Here is a 22511-nt window from a genome sequence, read left to right on the forward strand (position 1 = left end):
GTGGGAATTGAAAACACAACCTTTTCATCTGCAAATACAATGCTTTTTTTAAAGAGCACTTACTGTCCCATTCACGTTTTTACATTTCTTTTGGTGTGTAAGTGTGTATTAGTACATGTTAACAATATGCAAAAGGTACAAACCCCAAAGTAAACAATCATGCGAGTTATCGTCTCGAACGTAAATCTCTTAACGTAAAAACAATTCTTGGACTACAACAAACACACAGATTGTAGGCAACAGTTTACTTCCTGGGATTGGTGATGTAGACAAGACCAACATTATCATAACTCCTCCTACTTCGGACTCATAGCCTGTAAGTTGAAGGCGGGGTGCATGATCTCTGAAAGCCAATGTTGACATTTGAAATCACCTAAACAAACACCCCCCTACCCCAATAGAATCTGGACCTTCTTTTGATAGACCCGCCCCACACTTACATAACCCAAGAAAGATGTTGGTCAGTAGACACGCCCCTTGCTGCTGATTGGCTACAAGTCTGTTTTGGTACAGGGCCCAACTCCCTTTTCCAAAGTGTTTTTAAAAAATCATGCACCCCGCTTTAAGTCTTGCTTGCAACCGATTATTTTAAACATGGTCCTCACGTTTTTGGCTGACTTCAGAGGTATTCAGGCAATCACAACGTACAGATTCGCTGGCCAATCAGGGACACAGAGCTTTCAAATCTGTGCATTTCTGGAAGAGACTAAAATCTGGAGCTACAAAAATGTGTAAAATAATGTGATTTTTTAGTAATGAAACAGGTACTCTTTAATTGAGCTACAGAAACCTGCAGTAAATAAGTGTAATTTTGTTTTATTCAAAAATATATTGGAAAAGAGGCCGGGATGAAACTCAGGATCGATTCAAGTGAAGCAGGTGTTAAAATGGCATTTAGTTTGGGGTGGAATGACCAACATCTAATTTAGTTAAAAGAAGTCAATGCTTTGGAGGTAATCCATCTGACAAGGTTAAAAAATTGCTTTAAATTCTTAATGGGCCGGGCTGGTAGGAAATCTTATCGGAAGCCAACATGTTTCCCTGTGTAGAGATCATTCACTCTTGTTTACTAAAGCTCATCAGTTATTCACACCTAATCAGCCTGAGATACAGGGCTCAGTAAACATCCAGGGTGTGTTAGTGTTAGGGAAAATGAGATGTTGTCGTGAGAATAGCAACCTCCACTGCATCACCCTAAAAGCACACGACACAGCCAGTTTCTTTCAACCTCCTGGACCGGTTGTGATTTCATACTGAAGTTTTCTATGGACGCTCTCCATTTGTTTCAGGTAAAACGTGCCAGGATAGTGTCACAAGTTTAATATGCTCCTGTTTTTACTTTTCACTTCATGATACTGCATTTTGCTCGGGTTGTCTGTCAAGTGAGCAATGAAATGTTTTCCTGCGTGGCTGTAGAGTACATGTGAAGTGGTTCAATGACGTGAAGGCCAACCCAGAAGTCATCTGCCAGGGTTTTATACTTGATTTGGCGAAGAAGAGAAATGCTGTATATATGATTATTGGATTCTGCTCAAGACGTTTTTTAAAAAGGTTATTCAATTTTGTCCATGTATTTTCTTGTCTTATTAAATTCTCAGATCTGTAATTGTAGATTTGAAGACACTTCTGACTAATCTAGCAATATTAGGGTCAATGAGTGCATGCAATATAAAGAGACATTTTTTTGATCTACTGTATTTGCATACTTGTAGCTCAGCTGGTTAATCATGCTAGGGTGATGATGTTGATTTTTAAGAATGCATGGACCTCAAATGTACTGTAAGTCACTAATAGAAGAATATCTTTCAGATGTTTAAATTTAATGAAAATCTATAAACAGAATTATAGTTGATCTTCACCTTATCACTTTGCTGTAGCTTTCACATATATTTTCAGTTGCACATGTACATGACAACAAACAAACTGTACAAGAACTTGGTAGTAATTTCAAAATATGTGTTCGGCACGTCGAGTTAACCTATGTGCATCACGTGTCTTGTCAAAATAAGTGCCTGCTGCAGACGCGTCTAAAGGGTTTATGATAAAAGAGATGCGCGCATTTGCCAGATACTCTCATAATCTTATGCGTAATCAGAGTTTACTGTTAAGTGAGTGTCTTGCGTGTATTGCACATGGTTCACATGACGCAACAAACACATATTTTGAAAACACAAATAACACACATGAAACTCCGAAAACATATTTTGAATTTGCGCCACTCGGAAGAGCAGTCACGAGCCGCCAATGCATATATCTCAATGTACAAGGCAGAAATTAAGCTTTGTTTTTGCACAGGCCTACCAAAGGGTTAATGGTGCCACATGGTGATCAACAGTAAAATTACAAATTTTACCTCTTTGCAAAAGAAAAAAAAACACCAACAATCGAGAATGCATGCCATGATTATCTGGTGTCATGGATTTGCAATCAAAAAATGTTGTTATAATGGAAGTCAATGAGGCAAAAACAGACATGAACGGTAAATGAGGGAGAAAAAAAATAAAATCTGATGCTACACAAAAACTAACAATGCATCAAAGCCATTGGGTCTCATTCACTAATTATGTGTATGCACAAAATTGTTCATAAAATGTGCGTGCAGACGTTTTAACTAACAAATCATGATTCAACAAAAACTTTCATACTGAAATTATTTTTAAATGTATGCAAAAACGTAAGAACAACTTAGACCACTCGTACGCAATAATCACGAACGAGGAAAAAAATCTAAAATATATAATAATGTTTTGTTTTCCTTGTTCATGATTATTGCGTACATGTGGTCTAATGCTGCGTTTACACCCACCGCGGTAGAGGCGGCAAGCGCGAGGGATTTCAATGTTAAGACAATGTGAAGCGTGGCGCGGTATACACGTTTCCGCCTCATTCGTACATCTAGTTTTGCCATAATTGAGCGCCGTGCGTGGTACGCGCGAATGGTGCTTTTTGTGCATTTTGCGTTTCACGCGAATTTGCGTCTGACGCCCGAGTTGGAAAATTTGAACTTAACCAATCAGGAGCTTGCTTGCTACTTTGGCAGCAGCCCCGTCCGGAGTCACTCATTCAGCATGAAGGCTTGATATTGTCAGGAGCAGTCACCCGGAGCTATACGACACAAGTTCTTATTTCTATAGAGACAGGAATAAAAAAGGTCCTCGCTTGGAAGAGTGTCAGTGAGGACATTGGGCATTGAAAAGTTGTAAATACACTTTTCACTTTTGAGTCACGTGACGTTTATCGACCCGCACCGTTTATTTTCCCCCTATAGTAAGGTGACTAAATACAAACTGGCATCAGCCATCCTGCAAACAGACAACTGCATAGCACTTGCCCCTCTCACAAGAAGTAGATTTTGCCTCTGACGCGCGTCAAATGCCTGCTTTTTCCGGGCGTCCACTTCGCTCTACACGCGCAAATGCATTCAAACTGTTCAAGCGGCCCCAACGTTTTTACAAATTTTTGACATGTTCAAGACTAGTCATTTTGTGTGTTTTTTTTCTCCCAAATCAGTGACATAATTTATGAACTTGGCAATTTAAGAGTTAAAATCATGTAATTTTGTAAACATTTGGTAGTTTTAATCATTACTTTGGTTGATTGGCATTTTTATGCAAAAAAAAAAAAAATTCATCTGATACATTTACAGCAGTTTAATTTAATGCATGTTTTTATCCATGAACAACACGAAAGGGTAGTAAATTTGCCCTCTGTGTATTTTTGAGTTTTTGGAAAATATCAAAGCATTTTCCCAAAATATATGCCAATATAAGATTTGTCACCAATAATCATTCCATTCGCTGAAACACAGAGAAAGATGTGGCCAAATTAAGACTCAAAAAACCCCATAGTGGATAAACATCCCTAACAACACATAAGGGTTAATAAAATGTGTGGTACATCCACACATAAAAATGTATTTTTTAATTATTAATATAACAGTTTTAACACCAAAGATATGCTGAGCTTTATTTCGACTGCAGTATTACATTGTATTCATTGTGTCAATGTGAGCGTATTTGTGATGGTTTACAGAAAGTTTTTTGTTTGGTTTGAATAAAATGTGTTACTTTGATTAAAGTAGAAATACATGCTTTTAATTTAAAAGCTGAAAGCACTCGGTTGCTGATGTGGCTGTTTGCTTTCACACGTTTATCTTTTTCGGTTCACTAATCAGAGTCTCTATTTCTATCATCATGAGCCCAGGAGACCAGCAAGACTTCCATTGATTCTTACTATTAAACAGCTGTCCCGCCTACAGCTCCGGATGCTTATTGCCCTCATTTCCACCCAGCATTTAGGGTTGCAGAGATCGACGCTCCGTGTGTGTCCAATCTCACTGACTCTCTGGCTGTCTCTCAAACTCATCCTGCTTTTCTAATAGTGTCCCTCTGCTGTTTGCTTCCAGATGGACCCCGTCCAGAAAGCCGTAATCAACCACACATTTGGAGTCTCCGTTCCTCCCAAGAAAAAGCAAGTTATTTCGTGCAACATCTGTCAGCTCCGCTTTAATTCGGATGTGAGTACAAAAACCAAATGTTTATTTGTTGTATGTTTACATGGGGAGGTGTGTGAATGTGTTTGTTGTGCGTCGTCTTCCAGTGTTTTCCTTAAACTATGAAAAGAAATGTGATCTTTGCCCAGCCCTGTCTGTTTTTGTTACACGTCACACATTATATCTGATTATAATAAGTCCCAGTATAAACGTGTAAGTGGCAACACTCTTCATTAATCACACACACTGAGGTAAGCCCGGTAATGCGTGGTAATTTTAGTAAATGAATCGCTGCCAGTTCTGCCCTTAGCCAGATTTTAATGAAGACTTTTTAGTCACTGCTAAAGAGGAACATGTTGGATCATTTGAATCTTCTCATTAAAACAAGTGTTTAATGTGTTGCTTTTCTGTAATTTCACTCGTTTCCTTTAAATGTGTCAATGGCAGCCAAATTCTTTGTTGAAATTATTCAGCACATGATTTAGATTAGATCCCTAAATACCATTTTGAAAATGTAGTTATGTGATATTGTTAAATATATTCTCAAAAAGTTGTTCAGGGATTTTCAAATTGGGGTCCCCCAGAAAGTTCTAGCGGGTCTCAAGAAGATTTCAAAAGAAAAAAGAGAAAGCAAAAATGTTACAAGTCTTCTGTTTAACCAATTAACCTATTCAGTTTGTAGACAATCTTCTATCTTTTTAATATCACACAGTTACTATTTATCTAACACCATTAAAAAAAAAAATATGATATGGATATATATTTTTAAAAAAGGGGTCCCTTGCTAAAGGTTCATCATATGTGGGGGACCCTGCCATCAAAAAGATTTAAAACCCCTGGTTTAGTTTAGAGTACCAATAACTTAAGTTTATTTTATTCATAAAGCGCTTTTTTACAATGTTTCAAAGCCGCTTTTCATTAAAGGGGACATTTCACAAGACTTTTTAAGATGTCAAATAAATCTTTGGTGTCTCCAGAGTATGTATGTGAAGTTTTAGCTCAAAATACCATATAGATAAATTATTATATCATGTTAAAATTGTTACTTTGTAGGTGTGAGCAAAAATATGCCATTTTTGGGTGTGTCCTTTTTAAATGCAAATGAGCTGATCTCTGCACTAAATGGCAGTTCTGTGGTTGGATAATGCCGATTAGGGGGCGGTATTATGCCCTTCTGACATCACAAGGGGAGCCAAATTTCATTGAGCTATTTTTTCACATGCTTGATGAGAGTGTATCACCAAAACTAAGTTACTGGGTTGATCTTTTTACATTTTCTAGGTTCATACAGCACTGGGGACCCAATTATATCACATAAACATGAAAAAAGTCCGATTTCCATGTTATGTCCCCTTTAAAAAAAGAAACAATAGAAAATAGGAGAATTATTAATATATAGAATAGAATAAAACTGAATATATAGAATTGTCCTCATAAATTAATTATAATCTGTTTAAAACGTATATACTTTCCTTTGACTATGAGACATTTAGTCAGTTAATATGATAAATGATATGTGTCATATTAAAGTATGCCTTTCCATTTTATATGAAAATCAAATAAATTTCATTAAATAGCTTTCAGTTTTGTTAACGGCATATGTTCTGCACTAAGATTCAGTGGCGTTTGTTTGATGGTACTGAATCTATAGTACTATGGTAAAATAAATCATTTAATCTGTGACTGTGTAGTATGAATATGATGAAAGAAAAAGATTATGACAAAAGAAGACAAAGCAAAATTGATTGCTGATCCTCGCAGTGTTTTCTTATTTCCGAACAGAAGACTCTAATGAACCAGTTTTGTTCACTGAATCTGTCAGATAGATTCATGAATTACTTAAAGGATAATCCATTTACTCTTAACAATTTCTCATAACACTCAACATCTGTTATTGGGTGATTCTCGCAAAATTAGACTTATGAGGTGTCATGAAACATTTTGATATAAAAGTAAATGCTATCAAAATAAGAAGCATAGAGTTACAAACATCTCTTCATGTACTATTTTGCTCATGATTTCAAATAACATCATAAAAAAAAACAATTATTTTTTTTTTTCACATTTAAGGGGAAAACTTTCATTACCGCAATGTGTCCATGACTGGATTTGGGTTCTTAGACATGGAAATGTTTATAATTAAAAAATCTAAAAAATACAAAGGTTCAGTGCATGTTATACTTTAAACATTTACAGTAAAGAAACATGTGGTATTTCACGATCATTGGTAAATGTAGAGACAATAATAAGGAACATAAATGTGTCCAAGACCAATTTTCTCATCCTCCGCAACAATTTTCAATCATTGTTTAAGCCCTCAAGGAACTAACATAAAAAAAAAATGTGTTGGAAGGGACATAATTGACTGTGACACTCAAGATGGATACCAGGTAAGCAGTTCTTATTTTTTGTCTCCAGATAAAAGTTGAAATTTTGTTTAGTACCTAGACAACTTTTTAGTTCTCATTACCGAAACATGAGTTTGTAAATGCATATATTTAAATTAATATCATGTTGCGGTAATGATAATTTAAAAATCAAAAAAATGTAAATAATTCTATAGGAAATATGTTTTAAATCCTCTAAAAATAAAGGTTATAGAAAGTTCAGACCTTGATCTTATATGTGAAAAAATTGGCTTTAAGGGATTTTTAAAAATTCTGATGCTGGACACCTTCCAAGTCTGGATTTCGTGAGAATTACCCAATTGTGACTTTTTGAACATGTGACTCAGTTTTACTTTTCTTTGTGTACTGTATGTGAACAGATTGTCATTCATAGTTTCCTAAACAAAAAAAAAACATTTGCAGTAAAATGGCAGTGGTTTCAGTAAAGTGTACTGTTGTGTTTGAGTGTCAATGTAGGTGTTTGGTTCTACACATAGCACTGAAGTTGACTCTCATCTGGCAGCGAGTTGTGCGGTGTGCTGTTGTTCTCTATAGGAGAAGGGTAATTACTTACTGTACTGCCATGTTGTACCATTCTGTCTTGGCATTGATTAAGCTGTTTAATTTAAGATGAATGGCAAGGTGGCATTAAGCCCTGGCTCTGACAGGGACTCCCACAGCGAGCTGTAATTGAGAAAAGACTTTTCTCCGAGTGAAAAACAGATGCTGAAGCACTGGTTTGTCTTTTCATCTGTATCGTGACAAACAGGCAAGAATGCAGGACAGAACCCGGGTAGCACCTCTGGATTTCTGAGCATCTGCAGATGTGATCGTGTCGTCTCGGCGGGGCGGCTGCTGGGTCTCTGATTTGTGTGTTGTTCCCTCCCGCTGTGCATAATTGGTTGATTGCTATCGACTTTGAAACTCTCGTTCTCCAACACAGAGAACGAATTTGAAGCGACTGCTAGAGATTAACTTGTCTAGGAGCCCTGTTATCTTCTAACCTTCTCCGGCTCCAAATAAGCACAATAAAAAAGGAAAGTAAAATGGCTGCTCTTTTTGTGATAATTGAAAACGGTTTCCTCTCGCAATTGCTCATTTGAACAATGCTTTTAAGATAAAGCAGCATATCTGTGGCTAACGCGGAGCAGAGGTGTGAGCGGATGTACTGCAGACCGCAGAGGTTTTTCATGCTAATTCTGGGCACACGTGTTACCATGTTCTGATCCGGGAAGATAGAGCTGTCTCTCCCGTTCCCTCTGATCCCCGGTGATGCTCTTCTGCAGGCCCAGTCCAAAGCGCATCCCCCTTAAGTGAAAGTGATGCTGGGGTTGGCGTGTCAGAATGAATCAGCCGGCGTCCCTGACTCTGTGTTTACCTTTTCTCCCGCCAGGCTGAAGATGCTGTGTTTGCCTGTGCGCTGTGCCTTCACCGTGTTTTGTGCTCTCATGTTGTCCACAGGCAGTTTTAGGTAAAAGAATCTGGACTAAATTTAAATCTGTCGTATAATGATAAAAAAAATTGTACTGATTGTGCTTGTGAATTTTAGAAGAGCTGTTTAAACCAGTGCAAATATATTGCTTCAATAGTTAGCGAAAAAAAAGGAAACTTTCATTTAAAGCTGTGTTTACATGACAACAATCTAGTAAAAGACTTTTTTAATTTTTTTAAAAGATTTTTTATTTTTATTTTATTTTACGTAAACATGGCAATGTTGTCTAATGATCCGCGTTTACACCAAAGGGTAACCTTCCAGTCTTTGTCATGAAGCCAACACAAAAGTGACTTAAAGGTGCAGTTTGTAATTTTTAAAAGGATCTTTTGACAGAAATGCAAAATAATATACAAAACTATATTATCAGGGGTGTATAAAGACCTTTTTATAATGACCCATTAGGTTTTTATTACCTTAGAATGAGCCGTTTTTATCTACATACACCGAGGGTCCCCTTACGTGGAAGTCGCCATTTTGTGTCGCCATGTTTCTACAGAAGCACCTTAATGGACAAACTTTTTTGCTAAGTTGTCTCTGTCACGTTTGTCCAGTGGTGGCTACCGTAGCTTCTCTATGCGTTTCAAAAGCAAGGGGTGAGCAGTGGACTGAGCTGTTGGTTGCAATTCGCAACCTCACCACTAGATGCCGCTAAAATTTACACACTGCACCTTTAAACTGCAATGCATCGACTGGACGCTAAAGACCGGCCAGAGTCAATTCCCATAGACCTCCATGTTAAAATGGCCAACTTTACAGCAGAAATAAATATGTTTACAGCCTGGTACAAAAAGTGTTTTTGGCATAGACTGTAAAAAATATGGACGTAGTGTCCGTGACGTCACCCATAGGTTTGTGAAGATCGTTTTTGAAGCTTAAAGTAGGCGTTGCCTGCCATTGCCATCTTGGCAGCACGTCCCCGGGCATCACTTGTGGATAACTGAAAGTGGGTAAAGAGGCGGGACATGGGTGAAGCTGAGGTGGCTGGTTGCTGAAACCACGTCCGCTCAGCTCGACTCTAGTGAGGGCAGTGGCTGTTTAACCGTCACTTAAGCGGCCACGCCCTTAATTATGCAGAACTTTAAGGCTTAATATAATTTTTACGGATGAGTTAAAAAAATTCTCCCCCATTAAAGTTGTCATGAAGGGCAAAATTAGCTATATATACCAAAAACACCTTTTTTTACCAGGCTGTAAACATATTATTTTCTACTGTAAAGTTGGCCATTTTAACATGGAGGTCTATGGAAATTGACTCCCTTTTGAAGCCAGCCTCTAGTGGCCAGTCAATGAATTGCAGTTTAAATCACTTCCGTATTGGCTTCATCAGAGAGATCGGAAGGTTGCCCCTCGATTTTTAGTCTAGATAGCTAATTTTGCCGTTCATATTTAACTCATCTGTTTAAATTATATTAAGCCTTAAAGTTATGCATAATTAAGCGTGTGACCACTTGAGTGACAAGTCAATTGCCGCTGCTGTCACTCCTGTCAAGCTAGGGGTGTGTGGTTTCAGCAACAACTCACCTTAGGTCCACCCACGTCCCGCCTCTTTGGCGATTTTGGGTTATACAGGAGTGACGTGCTGATCAGATGGCAACCGCAGGCTCCACCTACTTTGGGTTTCAAAAATGCTCTTCACACACCTGTGGGGCGACGTCACGAACACTAAATTTTTTACAATCTATGGTTTACACGGATCTGCGAAAATTACTATAAGCACTATTATGAATGCCAGCCCAGTAGTTTTTGATGTTACCTTGGAAAATTACACTACTTGTCTGCCTGTTCATTCTTTAACATATAAATACAAACAATCAAAACGGCGAAAGCAGTGAGAGGTTTTGTCTGTGCTTACAATAAGGTAGGTTCATTACTTAATAAAAAACGGTAACACTGGACTATAAAATGGCAAAATGTCCAACTTTGTTGGAAACCGTTAATAAACTCAGTATCTTGAGCAGTGAAAACACAGTACTAGTTGTGTGAAAGCCACCATTATTGATATGGTTGTCAAGTTCTCATGCATGCCTGAAGACCGAACACACAATATGCATGCACATGATGTCACCGTTTTTACAAATTAGTGTTTTTGACATTTACATGGAAAGTCGTGTCAATAAATTTGCACTTTGAAACCCATTTGAATACATGAACAGTCAAATTTTTTATACATTTTCTTATTATTTAGTTCGAAACATTGATGTGAAAACATTGAACAGCCCTTCAACATTCAAGTAATTATGTGTTTTTTTCATTATTTTATTATCAAAGTTTGGTGATAATTCTTACAATTTCTAAATCGTTTTTACATGTTACTCGTGGAAATAAACAAGTGATTCCTGAAAAGTATTATTTAAAAGTTGCAATTGCTATTTTTTTCCGGTTGAAGTTATTTATTTACTTAAAGTCCCTGTGAACATAAAGTCAAGATTAATTGAAATTTTATATCGTGACGTATTTCCAAATGAAAAGTAATATCACAGACAGAAAATAGTGGGCATGGCTTACGTTTTCCACTGTGAGTTGATTGAATATAGAAAAGTAGGTATTTCCTTCAGAAATGAATGAAAACTCACATCATACTGACAGGGGGCGGGGTTAACAGATGCTCCGCCCAAGCCGTCTAGTTGACATCATAAGAGAACGATCGCCACAATTCTGATTAAAGATTATGAGGGCACGTGAATATTTTAAAATAATGACCCGTACGGATAATTGTTTATAATGAACACTGCAATATTCCATTAACCCTTTAACTGCCAGCTCAACCGAACGGTTGAGCACATTTTGAGTCCCTATATTTTATTGAGAGGAGTACCTAACTTAACTCAAGCTGATTGAGCCATCTCTACTATTTGTGTAAGATATGTTTTGCCAAAAAAATCCACTAGATATCAATGTATCAATCAACAGCACTTGTCACAACACATCTTGTTATGTGGATTTTAGAAATAAAAAAATCACTTCTGTTATATGAACTGTTCTTGTTGAAATTTTGCAAGGAAACCATATTTTTTTGACATATTACACTGTAAGAGCCCTAACTTTACAAAATTATGTTACTTGGTGCCATGAAAAAACTTTCGTATGTTTTGAATAATTTTTCAAAAACATGCTCAACCAAACGGTTGATTTGTCACTTAATGGTAAAAGTAGAAAAGCTAGGGTAATGTTTTCAGATCATCCAATTCTGCAGTCAGAGTGTACTATTTGCTATGAAATATACATTTCTGATCATTCACAGCTATGAATATGACACAGCTATTGTTATTTCTTATTTAATATATTGAGATCATTTCTTAAGTATGTATTTTTGCCACTTCTGGATATTTTTTTGAAATAACTATAATGAATTCATATAATTAATGTATGGAAATCATAATTACTCATTAATTAATCAATAATTACTTCTTAAATTATGTTTTAAATTGTTTGAAGGATTGTCTGCAATGTTGGCTTACTCTACACAGCATTGCTGGTTTACAAATAAATGTTAAAGGGGCCATGTCACAAGACTTTTTTAAGATGTCAAATAAATTTTTGGTGTCCCCAGAGAACATATGTGATGTTTTAGCTCAAAATATCATATAAATAATTTATTATAGCATGTTAAAATTGCCACTTTGCAGGTGTGAGCAAAAATGTGCAGTTTTGGGTGTGTCCTTTAAAATGCAAATGAGCGGATGATGTGCAAACACCCATCACAATGATGGTGGTTTGTTGAAATTGAAACTTAGTTGTGCTGTGAATTATTTTCTCTGTCTCTCCCTCTCTGGATTAAAACACTGGAAATGTCAGTGCTGTGGTTGGAAAGTGCAAATTAAGGGGTGGTATTATTATAATAAGGGCTCCTTCTGACATCACAAGGGGAGCCACATTTCAATTACCTGTTTTTTCACATGCTTACAGAGAATGGTTTACCAAAACTAAGTTACTGGGTTGATCTTTCTCACATTTGCTAGGTTGATAGAAGCACTGGGGACCCAATCATAGCACTTAAACATGGAAAATCTCAGATTTTCATGCCGTGGCCCCTTTAATTTATCTAAAAAAAGACAAAAAAAATTATTTTGCACTACCAAACTTGACAGTGTGTTTCTTAAATCATAAAATACTAAAATGCCATTGTATTACTATCTTTGGCCTTCTTTTATTTTAGGTTTTAAATGCAGAATATCCTTTTTTTTGTTAATTTTGGTCATTTTTATTGCAAAAAACATGAAAACATGTCATGTCCTGCGTTAAAATAAAAACCTGAAATATTTTAATATGTTATACTTCAATAAATAAAGAAGATTTAATATACAAAACCATTTTATTTGGATTATGTTTGTAAAAAATTAGTATTATAGTTCATATTTTCTAATTTCCATAGAATGTGTTTGAATTCCTTTAAGTGACATATCAACCGTTTGGTAGAGGCCGATTTTTAAAAAATTATGGGATGTGTTTAAAAAAAATACATTGATTGTGTTAAGTGGTGACATAAGGAGATAAGAAATGCAAACAAAAATTTTTTCAAATGCCTTTTTCTTGGTGTGGCAGTTAAAGGGTTAAAAAGATCATTGGGATTTTAAGACTTTCGGGACCTAAATCACTGAAATTACTGGCTGGCTGGCTGGCTGTCCATTAAAAGGCAAACAAACACCAAATTTAGTCTTTTTTTTCTTTTTCTTTTGTTAGAATTAAACGATTCCTTAAATATAATTATAATGTTATAATTATAATGTTGCAATTAAGTATTTTAGCTGTCAATTGTAACTCTTATATTTTAGAGGTAAACCTTCCCAACACTTTCAACAAACAAGAATTAAAAATTAACCTTAGCCTTACATAACCTATAAACTTTGTCTGTGACTTGATTAACACGTCTTCATTCTGCTGCTGTGAAAAACAGTCCTGTGATGTAATTTAAGCTGTACTTCAGAGGACGCTATGAACCAACTGTGACATCCAATCCTGTTGCCAGAGGGCAAAAACAATGTGAAACTAAAGGTCTGAACAAATCCTCAGCCATCATCTTAATGAAGTTGAGGGAAGCAGTATTTCCATTCAATGTTTTTGTTTCAATAATGAGACTGAATGTGATGCTGTGTCTTATGGGCATTTTGATTATACTATAACATTACTAGATGAGATAAATAGGAAAGTAATGTATTACCTCTGCATGCATAATATAAAACAACTTTGAAAAGCTTTCAGAGCCACATTTACATACATTATAAATATTTAGATTGGCCTAATATGTGGTGTCTATCACAAACTGATGTAATTTCAAGCACATTTGTTTGTTCATACTTGTTGGCCGTGTGATTGTGTACAACTGTTGGTAAAATATTTGTTGTCTAGTTGCTAGGCATTGTTAGTTTCATTTGTTGCCATTAGTGGTGCTGAAATTATACAGTGCGCATATTATTTTATGCGTGCCATCGCAGTTAAAATCATTCTGACTACACAACATTTAATGGTGTGACTTTACAGAACATCACCATCAATGTTCCCTCTAATTTTTTTCAGCACTGAGCAAATTCTTTTTTTTCTGAGCGCACATTTTTAGTACTGTGAGCAATTTGCAACCACACAACCTGCCGAAAATGACCACGAGCTTGCGTTAACCATAGGAGATTCAAAGAGATGACAGTGTAGCGTGTAACGGGGTTTAGTGTATACACACGTATAATGTTCAATGTGGGCCTGTGTATCAGAAGAGAAAGGCACGGCTACTGGAGAGAGGAGAGCAGTATGACAGGTAAGTAAAAGATCAACACAGAGTCTTGGTTTCTGATTATTTGTAGATTTATATTGAAAATATTAATTTAAGAAAGTGTTTCTCTTTTCTGTATCTTGCTTAAGGAATATAAATCTCAAATACAAGAAACAATATGCAATAAATCCCAATACTCCTCTCTTTGAAATTTACCAGGTACCTGGGTTTAGCAGATTGAACCGTTCAACTCAAGCTGAAAATCAGTTCTCATATACTACAGAGCAAATATATAAATAAATAAATAAAATACTTGTAAAAGTGTAACACTGTTTCATTTTGTTTGTAATCCAAATTAATGATTCACTTAAATTACTCAGTTGGGTTGAATTCATGAATCAATTGACTCGGTTCAAAGGACCGTTCCTTTAAATAGTTTAAATAGTTCAGTTCAAAGTAAGTGTCCTTTGAAGAAAATCCAAGAAAATATGGAAAATGAAGTTTCAACGAATTCACGTCCTAGTAGTTGTCCGAAACAAAAAGGAAAAATATCCTCCTACCAGTTCTGATGAATTCAAAGCACAGTTCTGGTTGTCCCGCCTTTTTGTATACACCTTCAGTATATACTTAATTGTCTCGCGTGTCCAAGATGGAGCAGGAGAACTTTACAGATGTTCGCAATTCTCACAAAAAACCCAGCCTTGTAAAAACACAAGGCAGAACAGTAATTAATATTCAATTCAACAGATTTATCAATAAGCATCATGTAAACATTTCAAATAGCAACCTAACTCAGGGTTTCAACACTTATTGAACATGTGTTATTTTTTAATCACATTTACGTTACTTGACTGTTAACTTTCAAATGTAAATAGCTTCAGCTCGTTCATTATATACCAACGGCCAATGTAAACAAACTAATAAAACTCATAGTTTGCTGCCAAATTTGCAACACTTATGCCATAATGTCAAGTTAATATTTAGAATATAACTCACCAAAGCATAAATTTTAACTTCTTATTTAAAAGAAGAAGTTCATTCGCAGTGTTTTGATGCTCTGTGATTCTGAATCTGCTTCCGTTCTAATTCTCTATTTTGCTCTCTCCGTCCTCACTCTAGCGACAGCTTTTCCAAGTTATCACATCACTTCAGGAATCCAATAATTTGTTTTAAATCACTGTTTTGAATCACTTTTTCCTCTTAATAAATATTTTAGTTTCTTGAGATCGCCCCGTGCAGCTGCTCATCTGACTCGCTCTCACTTTGTGTTCGTGCTGGAAGCGGCACCTGTGTAAACTGAATGCGCTTCTACGATTGGCTCATAAAAGTGTCTGTCACCGTAGCAAGATCAGCGATTGGTTGAAAGTTTCTTCTCCTTCTAGAACACTCGCCTTCTCTCTCTCTTAATTCTTTTACAACAGCAAATGCATCAATGTTTATGTGCGGTCTGAAAAATGTGCGCGGTCTGACAAATCTATTGCGCGGCCACTTTAACTGGCCTGCGCGGCCGCGCACGCGCGCAGCTTAAAGGGAACATTGATCACCATTGGACTTATGTGTTCAAATGAATACAGATTTACGCTGATCACAGACACTAATATTTCCATGTGTCATTATACACTCACCTAAAGGATTATTAGGAACACCATACTAATACTGTGTCTGACCTTAATTCTACGTGGCATTGATTCAACAAGGTGCTGAAAGCATTCTTTAGAAATGTTGGCCCATATTGATAGGATAGCATCTTGCAGTTGATGGAGATTTGTTGGATGCACATCCAGGGCACAAAGCTCCCGTTCCACCACATCCCAAAGATGCTCTATTGGGTTGAGATCTGGTGACTGTGGGGCCATTTTAGTACAGTGAACTCATTGTCATGTTCAAGAAACCAATTTGAAATGATTCAAACTTTGTGACATGGTGCATTATCCTGCTGGAAGTAGCCATCGGAGGATGGGTACATGGTGGTCATAAAGGGAAGGACATGGTCAGAAACAATGCTCAGGTAGGCCGTGGCATTTAAATGATGCCCAATTGGCACTAAGGGGCCTAAAGTGTGCCAAGAAAACATCCCCCACACCATTACACCACCACCAGCAGCCTGCACAGTGGTAACAAGGCATGATGGATCCATGTTCTCATTCTGTTTAGGCCAGATTCTGACTCCACCATCTGAATGTCTCAACAGAAATCGAGACTCTTCAGACCAGGCAACGTTTTTCCAGTCTTCAACTGTCCAATTTTGGTGAGCTCGTGCAAATTGTAGCCTCTTTTTCCTGTTTGTATTGGAGATGAGTGGTACCCGGTGGGGTCTTTTGCTGTTGTAGCCCATCCGCCTCAAGGTTGTGCGTGTTGTGGCTTCACAAATGCTTTGCTGCATACCTCGGTTGTAACAAGTGTTTATTTAAGTCAAAGTTGCTTTTCTATCAGCTTGAATCAGTCGGCCCATTCTCCTCTGACCTCTAGCATCAACAAGGCATTTTCACCCACAGGACTGCCACATACTGGATGTTTTTACCTTTTTACACCATTCTTTGCAAACCCTAGAAATGGTTGTGCGTAAAAATCCCAGTAACTGAGCAGATTGTGAAATACTCAGACCGGCACGTCTGGCACCAACAACCATGCCACTCTCAAAATCGCTTAAATCACCTTTCTTTCCCATTCTGACATTCAGTTTGGAGTTCAGGAGGTTGTCTTTACCAGGACCACACCCCTAAATGCATTAAAGCAACTGCCATGTGATTGGTTGATTAGATAATTGCATAAATGAGAAATTGAACAGGTGTTCCTAATAATCCTTTAGGTGAGTGTAGATTTACACTGATTAATGTACCAGATCAACCTGTGTAAAAGCCAAGCCGTAAATAGTGTTCATGTCTATTATATTTTAAAGCACCGCTCATCCAGATTTGCCAAGTGTATGATCCCAGGAGAGTCTTTAACACGTCACACAATTAACTGACCTGGAATAACTCTCCAGCTCTTGAAATCCCTCACGCAACTGACCTCACGATTAATGTGTTTTAACATTATGTTTTACATGCTGAACTGAACACGCTCCACAATGTGAATTAGACTTTAGTCAAGGCCTGCAGACGGCTGAGATTTCTTTAAAGCTTTGATATCGTGTTTCATTTTGATATCATTTCATATTTTGTCTCTCAATTCTTGGCCCTTAGTATAGCTGTTAAAATAAATTCTTGCAGATGTGGCCCAAATAAACTCAGTTGGATTTTAGCTGGTCTGCTTCCCTCTTGGCTTGTTTTATACTACGACGCTTTTTTCCATCTGCTTTGTCTTTTGCCAGTTCTTGTGCTTTTGTAGCAGTTATGTTTTCTGCCTTTGTAAGCTATTTGTTTTGAAGGCGAAAAAGCTACCGGTGTTTGCTTTGAAGGATACATTAAAGAAATGAGAGTAATGCCTGCTATGCATGCACTCTTAGGTTTCCCTTATCTCCTGTAAATGAGATGGTTTATCTCCATTTGCACACAGCGTAACGGAGAAGCCTCGGCCATTTCATTTGAAGTTACCTGATCTGAAGGTGCGCGTCGTGCTGTGATGTGACATTAAGGTGAAGTGGTGCCGTCCCTTGCAGAGACATGCAGTTCTTTTGTGAGAACAAGCCAACATGGAAGATAACCAGCACATCTCATTAAAGCTTTATGGGCTCTTATACACACGCTGTGTCATTAATACACAGGGGTATTAGCACTCCCAACAACACATGTCTCTATTGAGCTGTTGTGTCGGTGCTTGGCTAACATTACCGGGTAGCATAAGGACAGCCTGGTCTTTAGCTAAAGCATACCTGTAGCTCAATTTGTAGAGCACTGCGCTAGCAAGGTGCCAAGGTTGTGTGTTCGATTCCTATAGGAAATATTTGATAGCATTGTATGTTACTGGAAATAAAAGAGTTGGCCAAATGAATAAATATAAAACAAAAAACTGGGAATTGGAAAGTTTTTACTGAGATCAGCAGCTGTTGATGTAACGTTTAAGAGCAGACTTGGAATCAGCAACTGGTTATTAAAATACATTTACCGTAATTTCCAGACTATTGAGCGCACCTAAATATAAGCCACACCCACTGAATAAATTATTATTTTTTGAATATAAATAACCCGCATATGTCTACAAGCCGCAGGTGCCTACACTGAAACAAATGAACTTTACACAGGCTTTAAAGAAACAAGGCTTGTAACAAAAATAAATCACGGCTTGTAACAAAAATAAATAGGTTTTAACAAAAGACGGGGGATCGTTTCATTGTCGCTCTCGTCACTTTCATCCGGAGGCAAATCCCCCGCCTCTTCAACACGCAGCAGTCCAGCCATATATTAGCCATGTCATTGTTTAAACAGTGAGGTTCAAAGCGTGGGAAAAAAGCTGCGACTTATAGTCCGAAAGTTATGGTAATAAAAGTGCCTTACATCAAAATGCCTTTCACTGATTGGTTGTTTATATGATACAGTATGTAGGCTAGTTAAAGACAAGCAAAATTAGAAAATGTAACATTTTATTCAAATAAAGCATGCTTTTTAACTCTTTCCCTGGCATTGACGAGTTATCTCGTCAATTAAGAGAAAACGCTTTCCTTCCAATGACAAGTTTTTACGGCAAACCATATTTCTGCTGTTATGCACTAGGTGGCACTCTTACCCAACTTTTAAAACACTAAAACATCCACTGATCCAAAAACAGTAAAAACTCTGTATGTTTTCATCATTGTTCTGAATAAAAAGTAAAAAAAATGCAATGATTTCAGCTAGGTATTTTGAAAAAGACACCTACCCATATTTGAGTGGTGATAAAAAGAGAACAAAAAAATATACAATGAAACTTTTTTTAAGTGTAGGGTCTGTTTTTTAATTTGATATATTGTATTCTTATATATTTAAAAAACAAAACTTTCTGGAAGGCATGAAACTTTTGTAAAAATTATAAAAAAATCCTGCCGCTGGCAGTTTTTAAAAACTCTGGCAGGGAAAGAGTTAAAGATAAAACCATTGAAATATGAAATAAATTCAATGTCTTTGCTTGTTATATGTGACACTGCCTGTAAAAAACCCAGCTAATCTTTAGTCTGAATTTCACAGACAAGGCCACATATTAATATGAGTAATTATGGAAGGGGGCACGTGTATCAAGTAATAATTGAATCATCACTAGATTCTCATCAAATCACTATTCTCATTCATATTTAATAGGATGATATTTTTCTTCTTTAGAAGTTGTTAAGTGAGTGACGAAAGTTTAGATCAAGGCATTTTTTGCTAAACATCAGTCCGCAGTTCACAAACATCTACTGATGTCTTAAGCTTTGAGGAAATATTTTTATGTGGTCCTGGTCAAGACAATCTCCTGAACCCCAAACTGAATATCAGAATGGGAAAGAAAGGTGATTTAAGCAATTTTGAGCGTGCCATGGTTGTTGGTGCGCAGATTGATGCTAGAGGTCAGAGGAGAATGGGCAGACTGATTCAAGCTGATAGAAAAGCAACTTTGACTGAAATAACCACTCGTTACAACTGAGGTATGCAGCAAAGCATTTGTGAAGCCACAACACACACAACCTTGAGGCAGATGGGCTACAACAGCAGAAGAGACCACCGGTACCACTCATCTCCACTACAAATATGAAAAAGAGGCTACAATTTGCACAAGCTCACCAAAATTGGACAGTTGAAGACTGGAAAAATGTTGCCTGGTCTGATAAGTCTTGATTTCTGTTTAAACATTCAGACGGTAGAGTCAGAATTTGGGTAAACAGAATGAGAACATGGATCCATCATGTCTTGTTACCACTGTGCAGGCTGGTGGTGGTGTTGTAATGGTGTGGGGGATGTTTTCTTGGCACACTTTAGGCCCCTTAGTGCCAGTTGGGCATCATTTAAATGCCACAGCCTACCTGAGCATTGTTTCTGACCATGTCCATCCCTTACTGACCACCATGTACCCATCCTCTGATGGCTACTTCCAGCAGGATAATGCACCATGTCACAAAGCTCAAATCATTTCAAATTGGTTTCTTGAACATGACAATGAGTTCACTGTACTAAAATGGACCCCACAGTCACCAGATCTCAACCCAATAGAGCATTTTTGGGATGTAGTGGAACGGGAGCTTCGTGCCCTGGATGTGCATCCCACAAATAAACTGCAAGATGCAATCCTATCAATTTGGGCCAACATTTCTAAAGAATGCTTTCAGCACCTTGTTGAATCAATGCCACGTAGAATTAAGGCAGTTCTGAGGTGAAAGGGGGTCCAACACAGTATTAGTATGGTGTTCCTAATAATCCTTTAGGTAAGTGTATGTATGTATGTATGTATGTATATTATTATATTTATATATAAAAAAAGTCTGTTTGTCTGTTTACTGCATTAGCTATGCACGTTAAATTAATTCATGATAGGCTCACTATTAGTCAGTGTGTTTTTTTTCGTATAGTGTCACATTTCACAAGCAGTTTTAATGTGTAGGTGTTTATGTCTTTGACAGGTCTGTTGTCTCACACTGTCAGAATTGCTTTTTTAAATACCATTAAGGTTTAAATATGTATACGTTTGGTAGCAAAATGTACCTTTAAGTGTTAATATGCACTCTTTGGTACCAATATGAACCTCTTAGGTACTGTATGACCTCTTGTTGGACCATTTTTTCTGACAGTGCATACATGAGCAATAAGCGTTTATTGGTCAGCCCTTTTACCTGTTTGGTCATGTCTAGTTCTTGTTGCAAAAATAGTTTCTGTTACACATTTCTGTTCATGCATATCAATTCATGTCTATTGAAAAATTATTTACCTCACATTGTCAAATACGTGCATCGTTCATAAAACACAAGCTAAATTTTTTCGTAAAAGCATTCTTACAAAATTGTGACAAGTTACAAAACATGAGTGGAATTAATTTCTCATTTTAAATTGTCACATTTGTAAGAAACTATTTACCTCAGAAAGGCTCGTGTTTCAATGCAATGATTTGGTTTCACAAACAATTTACTTAGAAATCATTCTGCTGGTATTTCACGAATGAGACCCAGCGATTGAGCTAAAAGATGCCTGATGTTTCGAAGACTGAAATTGTGGTCAGTGTGCCTGAAATTATTTTGTAAATATTAAAATTTATGCACATCTTTTGAGAAAAAGTCAGTTTCTAAATGTCAGGAACATCTAATCCAGGTCACAAGAGCTGCTAACATTTACACATCACAGAGAAGAGATGCCGCCGTGGGCCGTCACATCACACATCACTGTCTGCCGCAATGACATCTTATGTGTCATTCTGATGCTCATGACTGTCACTTGAACAAGCAACCGATGGACTTTACACTTCTCGTTTATTCTGTCTCTCTCTGTCTTTTTCTTTGATCATATTTCATGTTTTTCCAGTTCTATTCACAAACAACAGCAAGTCAAAGACATTGTGCTTGACCCCTCTATGGTCGCTGCATATTTACAAAATGTGTTAGCAGCATGCTTTGTTATAAATATTTTTGTCTGTTTGTGTGTTTGTTTTGATCAATATGTATTAACTGCTGAAGTTAATATGTTTCTTTCAATAGCGGCACATTCTGTACTTTTCTAAAAGCTTTTGAAATGTTTTATTTATTTATCCACATCCCCCAGATACACAGTAAAAAAAGTATATTCTCATTGGCACAACTCTGCAAAAAGTTTTCCCAGAAAATCCTTGCAGAAAATGCGGTAAACAGTCCAGAGATTTCATGTGAAGATCGCTAGCGATTTCATCGCCAACTTTCATTAACTCTTTCACCACCAGCGTTTTTTAAAAAAGTTGCCAGGCAGCGCCAGCGTTTTTCATGATTTTCACAAAAGTTTAATGTCTTCCAGAAAATGTTCTTCTTCAATATACCAAATGAAAGAACAGACCCTCTGCTTTCAAACAAAAAAAAAAAACGTTTCATCCTACCTTCAGTAGTTCTTTTGTAATCAGCTTTTGAATATGGGTAGGTTTCTGCAAAAACACCACATTTTGAGCAAAAAGCAGAGATAATTCAATTTTTGTGACGGACTTTTCATAGAATTCCCATTCAGAGCGATCTTTAAAACAGACACGGACATGCAGCAGCTTGCCATAGGGCAATACTTCCGGGTTTAAAAAGTTGCGGAAGGCCACCTAGTGGATAATAGCGGTATTGCGGAAAGACGGAAAAACTCGTCAATGGCGGGGAAAGAGTTAAAAATGAATGACTTCAGATCGCTGTCAGTGTGAACGCACCTTACCCGTGGTGTCACATTAATGCATTAACATCATACAGATTGTATCATGTAAATCATGCAAAAAAATTTTTTTAGATATATCACGTTATTAAAATGACATTCAGTTTATTTAATCGAAACTCAGACACCTAGAAAACCTCAAACTGGAGGTTACTGTCGACTGTCTCTTTGAATACTCTTAAAG

The 22511-nt window shown here is 37.0% G+C and overlaps 1 protein-coding gene across 3 annotated transcripts in view; it reads left to right on the forward strand.

Moving 5' to 3' along the window:
- znf385b (zinc finger protein 385B) overlaps window positions 1-22511 on the forward strand; it is a 207198-nt gene that overhangs the window by 164727 nt on the left and 19960 nt on the right. For all 3 annotated transcript variants that reach the window (XM_065252220.1, XM_065252219.1, XM_065252221.1), the window contains one exon: window positions 4406-4516. In XM_065252220.1, the coding sequence (XP_065108292.1) occupies window positions 4406-4516 (111 nt within the window). The remainder of the gene's footprint in view (window positions 1-4405; window positions 4517-22511) is intronic.

The sequence above is a fragment of the Paramisgurnus dabryanus genome, chromosome 15 (assembly GCF_030506205.2).
Source record: "Paramisgurnus dabryanus chromosome 15, PD_genome_1.1, whole genome shotgun sequence".
In the NCBI taxonomy this organism is placed as follows: Eukaryota; Metazoa; Chordata; class Actinopteri; order Cypriniformes; family Cobitidae; genus Paramisgurnus; species Paramisgurnus dabryanus.